Source organism: Sinocyclocheilus anshuiensis, unplaced genomic scaffold (assembly GCF_001515605.1).
Source record: "Sinocyclocheilus anshuiensis isolate Anshui unplaced genomic scaffold, SAMN03320099.WGS_v1.1 scaffold55, whole genome shotgun sequence".
NCBI lineage: Eukaryota > Metazoa > Chordata > Actinopteri > Cypriniformes > Cyprinidae > Sinocyclocheilus > Sinocyclocheilus anshuiensis.
Window position 1 is genome coordinate 4,258,930 of NW_015549647.1, and position 6,781 is coordinate 4,265,710.

Below are 6,781 nucleotides of genomic sequence, written 5' to 3' on the forward strand. Positions count from 1 at the left end.
AATGCTGTACATACAGTTGTTTTGTTGGCAAATTTAAACTTAATCACAGCTGCATATCTTTGATGTAGATATAACACCCCATGCATGACAAATTTGGCATGTTTCTGATTTGAGATTGTTTCAGTTAGACACAGCATCTTATAGGCAACCTATATGAATTAAGTTTTGTGACCATTGTCCTGTCACAAAAGAATGTACTGGCTTTTGAGTTCTGATTGGCAGCCATTTTTTCTTGCTTGATAATATTAGGACATGAAAGATCTTGTATCTGAATATGCATGATAAATTTCAACTTTTGATAAAACTTTTTTCGTAGCGCCCCCTGTAGGCAAAATGTGACATAATTTGGCCTGCATCCTCAGAATGTCCTATTGTCTATATACCCAGGGGTGTGTCCAAGTGTCCTGAAGTTTGGACTTCGGAATATATAGGTTAATTAATCATTGTGGGTCACATTTGAAAATGTCAATGCTTAATTTATGTGGGTAGGACTTGTCTGTAAGCATTTTGTAGCCTTCCTCAAAAATGTACATTATTCTGACAAAGAGACAGTTTTAAAGCATAAAAATAAGGAAAATCTGGGGGGGAAATGCAGTAAGTTTCAGTCAACTATAATTTCCATATGGGTGTTCCCAACTGATATGGATATTGCAGATAACTTTATCTGTTTGCTTATTTTAGGTGGTTCATCTGGGAGTAGACTACAGAGGATCCTAATGAAACAAGACGGTGAGATGATGTCAGCCTCAATATATATATATATTAAAGATTTTAGTGATCTATGGTTTATAACTCTCTTTCTACCAGTCCATATTCCACCCAATCACCCATCCTGCCCATCATGCCAATAGTTTAGTCATTTACTCTAAATCCTTTAATTATAGCCTGATGCCTTCCATCTTTTCCTCCATCAATTCTTCAAACTTGTCCAGAATTCCCCATCAGCTTCTGACCTCCAAAGCTGACAGAGTTTGATGGCTGAAATGTTCCAAGGGAAGATAACATGGATGATTATAAACAAAAGACATTGCTGATATTTATAACATGGAGGGGTGGAAGCTTTGGGCTGTAGATCAGGTCAGAGTCTCTGTGTGTCATCATCAGAGCGAGATAATTGGGCAGCGGTTCTGTCCCTTTAGGCTGTTATCATCCTCTGTGCTAAAGCACACGTTTCTCTTTTACACTGATCTGGGGCCTGCTCTTTCAAACTCTCCTGGTCTGTTAAAATAGTAAATCTAGTTTTGAATTAGATAGGAAGCATCTAATCATACATAAGCATATAATCTCTGACTCTGGCTTTGATTTTTTCCTATTCTCTTTCCACAGCAAAGGAGCTGGAAGCCAGGCCTAAAGCACAGATCGCAGTGTCGCAGTCCAAGGCGAAAGAGTTTCTGTCAGTTTTTCACAGGTCTAAGAGAAACGTATGGGACCGGAGCCGTCCTGATGTCCAGCAGTGGATCCAGCAGTTCATGTACATGGGCTACGATGAGGCAGTGAGTAAAACAGTAGTGTCAATTACTGTATGCTGTATGTAATATCCATATCTAACATATCCAAAAAGTACATTTGCACTCACATTGACTGTGTTATCATGCAGTCTGCCTCATCATTTTATTTTTAAGTGCATTAAAAATTCACACTGAATTAAATTTTGATATAACCGCTGGATGTCAAGTAGTTATCAGCAAAGTCAAATGAAGCTGAGCCTAGATATAGTTATAATGAGGACAAGGTAATGTCTTGACTCAGCTAAATCTAGAATGCTTCGAAGATTTCACTATGTAATTAGTGCTGTGCAGCTGACTATTGATGCATATCATAACACTACCCTTACCAAAAAGTAGTATACTTCAAGTTTATTTTATTAAGTATACTTAAGTAAAGTTCAAGTATATTTTTAAGTATATTTTATATAACAAGTATACAAATATCAGTGTACTAGCAGTATACTTGTAAGTGTACTATTTCAATACTCATTGGGACTAAATTGGCCCACTTCCTAGTATATAAAATTATAATTTTAAGTATACTTTAAGTATGACAGTAGTAAACTTTAAGTACACAACTAGTTTACAATATTTTTAGCTTGTACTGCAACTATACTAAAAGTGAACATATGAATACTGATAGTTTTCTAATTAAATACTTGTAGTAGCATTTTTAGTACACTTTGAAGTATAGTCTCAGTAAACTACTAGTTTAGTAGGTATACTAATAGCACACTTGAATAAACTTCTTTTTCGTAAGGGTAGTTCAACTGCTGGACACAGCTGCTCTTTGTGTGTATGTACAGTACGTTTTACTTTTTACTTATATCAGGTAAACAAACGAAGAGGTGTTCTAGTCCCTTTTATTATTGCACTGCAAGTAAATATGACCAACCAATAAGATTTGCATTTTTGGTCACATGCTTAGTACAACTGCTGTTACGTAAAACTACAACTTGGAGGCACTCACGAACAGTCTATTTTGCTACGTGACTATGTGAATAGAAGAGGAAGATTCTAGAACTGGCGTTGTGAGAAAATGGGTCCTTCCTTGAAATTAGTTCTCCATCAACTATCAGTTAATAGTTATTCTAAAAGCACAAAAATTACATTAACTATGTGTAAGAATTTTCATGTATTAATCGCTTTTTTATTGCTAATATATAACAGCTTGTAACGAAACTTAAAAACTGAGATCCTCCCTGACTTGGAGTTTCTGCGCACAGGTGCCTTCTGGCTTTCTGTATGAATGAAACATGCATTATATGTGTTTATAGTGCTCCATAATGCTCACAACACCCTATATTGAGTAAATATAGGAAAAATAATACTTATTTCAAAATTTAAAGTAAACATATGCAAATTGTAAGTCGGAATCGCTTGGGGTCCTAAAGGAGACCCCGATTTCTCACGACACCGACTCTCTTGTCTCTGTACTCTTGTATTTGTTGTTTGATAAACACCATAGCGATTACTAAAATCTGAATGCTTGTCTGAAAACATGTAATTACTGTTTTACTCCCTTTCTTCTACGTAACAAGTAAGTGCCGCTCTACCTATACTCTCAGAACCTGAATTTGCGTTTTCATTCAACCTGTCTGCCATTTGTCACACATTGATCTGAACAGACAAATCCATGAGAAAAACAACTTGCACTGAACATTCCTGTTGGTGGCCTAACACAGTAAGAGAATTTTTGAAAAATGTACTATTTAATTTAATTTAATTTAATTTAATTTAATTTAATTTAATTTAAAATAAAATAAAATAAAATAAAATAATTATTTTATTTTATTTTATATTTGAAGCTTCAGTCCATATTCTTTGCAAATAAATGGAGAAAAAAATATTAGTAATATTACATATATTACAGTACATATTATGGATGTCACAATTCTCAATATAATATTGAACCATTCGGTGCAACATTTACGGTTCAATACATGCTTATGAGTAAATATATTTCACATATAGGCCTATTTATTATTTTTATATATAGCTTTATTATGTTCTTCTCCGTTCGCAGAAGCGCTGCAGGTGCGTGATGTGACCATGTGAATCCTTGTGTTCTGTTGTTTATGCTGCTTTTTGCCCATGTAAAATTAATCCCTGAAAAACAAATATTTAATTTAATTTAATTTAATTTAATTTAATTTAATTTAATTTAAAATAAAATAAAATAATTATTTTATTTTATTTTATATTTGAAGCTTCAGTCCATATTCTTTGCAAATAAATGGAGAAAAAAATATTAGTAATATTACATATATTACAGTACATATTATGGATGTCACAATTCTCAATATAATATTGAACCATTCGGTGCAACATTTACGGTTCAATACATGCTTATGCATTACATATATTACAGTACATATTATGGATGTCACAATTCTCAATATAATATTGAACCATTCGGTGCAACATTCACGGTTCAATACATGCTTATGAATTGCGGTTTTTCAGTTTTGCGTTGAAATAATTTCTATGCATTTTATTTCTCTCCGAATTGGCTATGTTTGTGTGCCTGTGAGTTCACGCACTGAGATGAGGAAACACCTTCCCGCTTATAACGTCCATTTGAAAAAGCAACACACAAACATCTTCCGTTGTAATGACTTGCAATGAGAAGCGTTTCTAAACCTGTTGTCCAACAACATTATAACATTTTTTTACTCCACGACATCAGTCGAACGTTTTAAATAACTTCCTTTTGTGATATGATGTGGCTTCTTATCACAGCATGAGGCAGAAAATCTATTATACACTGTAATAAAGGCTATGTCGATTAGCGAATATACTTAATTATTATGAGATGGCTTGAAGAACACAGATAAACCATATATTGCTGCAGTTGAGTGTTTATTGTCTTCATGTTTCATCATTCAAAAAGTTTCTATCTTCTTTTTATTCAGTCACAGCGATAGCTGGATGCCTTTGTCCATATTAGGGATGTCCTGCATCATGAGTTATATTACTTCTGTGATGCATATGTGGCATTTCTGCACGAGGGGCATTCATGGCTTCCAGTATGAAACAGATGTTACCTGTTTATACAGCTCAATAATGGTCGATCCATCCTATTTTGGGTAAAAAAAATTTGAAGTATATCTAGATATGATAATCCATGTTTTTCTCCAATGTACATAAGTGTACAGGTGCCTTATCTTTTAAATTGTTTTAAAAATCACATTTTAAATAGCAAATCACAAAAAAAAAAAAAACACTCTGATGTGCCAAGCCATCAAAACCAAATATTGTGGTTGATTGAACCGTGGCCTAACTTTATTGTTGCATCCACATATACAGTAATTACCAGTACTTATGTACTAGTACTTATTTCTCTTTTTGTGTTCCATGCAAGAAAAAAAGGTCAGATGGGTTAGATGAGTAAATGATGAACGAATGTATGGTGAATTTTCATTTTTGGGTGAACTGTAATTTTGGTTATTGTTATTATTATTATTAATATTTTCAATTTCTTTCATCAATACATTTCATTAAGTTCCTGACATGATTCGTCGTGACACTTGTGAAACTGAGTTAGAGTCTGGTCTGCAATGTGCATTGATTTCATTCACTCTGTTTCCCCATTAATTGTCTATCATTCTCTGTTGTGTCTGCGCAAAAAAAGAGCCCAAATGTAACCTAAATCCTTTTCCATACAGCGTCATATATCCGCTTTCATTTCACTGTTATGTACTTCCAGAGACTTGAGACTGATATCTCCTATTGGATGGACCAGGCCAGATCAAATGACCAGGGCCGGCAGCATCATCATGATGAGAATGCACCTATGAGCCAACAGGACCCCAGTTCCTACAGACACGGGGCCAATGTCAATTATGATTACTATTAAGACCCCTAGAACCTAATATTCGCTGTGAGAGCTGGAGACTACTGGTGGTTCTGTAAATCACTCTGTGGCAATGTACATACCACAGAACCTAGTATGTCCTGCAGATGATGTGTCATTTATTTTTTTATTATGTGAGTATGATTTTGCAATTGCTTTAGGGGAAGCAAATCAAAATAGAGAGCGGAATGAATGCACAGTGAATACAAAAAAAATCTTGTTTGTATTCTATGACTGTATTACATCCTGACTGTTTTGTAAATATAATGGTAGTTTGAAGCAGCTACATTTTAAATAAAGCTTAAAATGACGTAACAGGTATTGTGACTCTGACACACTTGCACAGGCTTGCATAAGCATGTACAAAAAGGATATGCATATAGATATGACTCACTTAACTACAAAATTAATGGGCTCAGATCAGTGGTGGACGAAGTACACAAATCAAGTATTTGAGTAAAAGTACAGATACGTATAATAAAATATTACTCCAGTAAAAGTAAAAGTAGCCTACTCCTTTTTCAATTTTACTCGAGTGAAAGTACAAAAGTACTCGATTTTTTATGTACTTAAGTAAAAAAGTACTGATAGATTTATTTTGCAATTTTATATAGGCTACTTAATTTAATTTTATATTAGCACATATTTTTTTATAATCCTACTGCTCAAAATACCTGGGATTTTCCCAAAATAACCACTATATGGAGTCAAGATATATTTTTGTTGTTGATATGGACTACGTTGATGAGAGTGATGTAGTAATGTTCACTGTGAAGCTTACACTGCGATGTACCTGAGAGAAAACAGATTTGACCATCTGATTTTCACCAGTAAGAAAAAAGTGTTTTAAAGCTTGTTGTTTTGCAGAACATCACAGTTATATATGACATGAGAATAAGGCCTGAAGTTAGGAAGAACATTTTAATTAAAATATAATTATATTTTCATAATGATTTTTTTTTCTTCTCAACCCTTGTCTGTGGTGTAAAAACACCCCTGGCCAAATGCCCCCAGAGGGCATCACTTCCCACTTTGATAATTACTGTAGTTACCATGTTCTGAACATCACATCCTTTCTTTTCCCCCAGATATATAATCTAGGTGGTTGAATAAAAAGAGTTGGACTTTATATCTAAAAATGACCTCAACTTAGCACCAGCAAGCTTGTTAGCTAGACAGTTAACATCATCAGCTAACAATATTTACTTATTTTCAGTATGGTTATCATGAATAAACATTCATATCCGTCTACTCGGCTAGTTATTTTCGTTTTTTTTTTTTTTGTTACATAAAATATAGAGAAACTGATGTTGATGTGTCTGCATTCAAGCATTTCAGTGGGCTTAATAGATCACCCTTTACAGTAGATTTAGTTCACAAACAACTGACAGTTTTGACCTAAATATGATTTTCAGTTACAATAATTAATCCTAAAATT

General features: G+C 33.8%; 1 protein-coding gene across 1 annotated transcript in view; it reads left to right on the forward strand.

Moving 5' to 3' along the window:
• The window catches only part of LOC107660146 (augurin-B-like), a 6,288-nt gene extending 767 nt beyond the window's left edge, over positions 1-5,521 (forward strand). Inside the window, exons 2-4 of the mRNA XM_016449385.1 lie at positions 682-729; positions 1,327-1,493; positions 5,197-5,521. Of these exons, the coding sequence (XP_016304871.1) occupies positions 682-729; positions 1,327-1,493; positions 5,197-5,346 (365 nt within the window). The 3' untranslated portion in view covers positions 5,347-5,521. The remainder of the gene's footprint in view (positions 1-681; positions 730-1,326; positions 1,494-5,196) is intronic.
• The last annotated feature ends 1,260 nt before the right edge of the window (positions 5,522-6,781 follow it).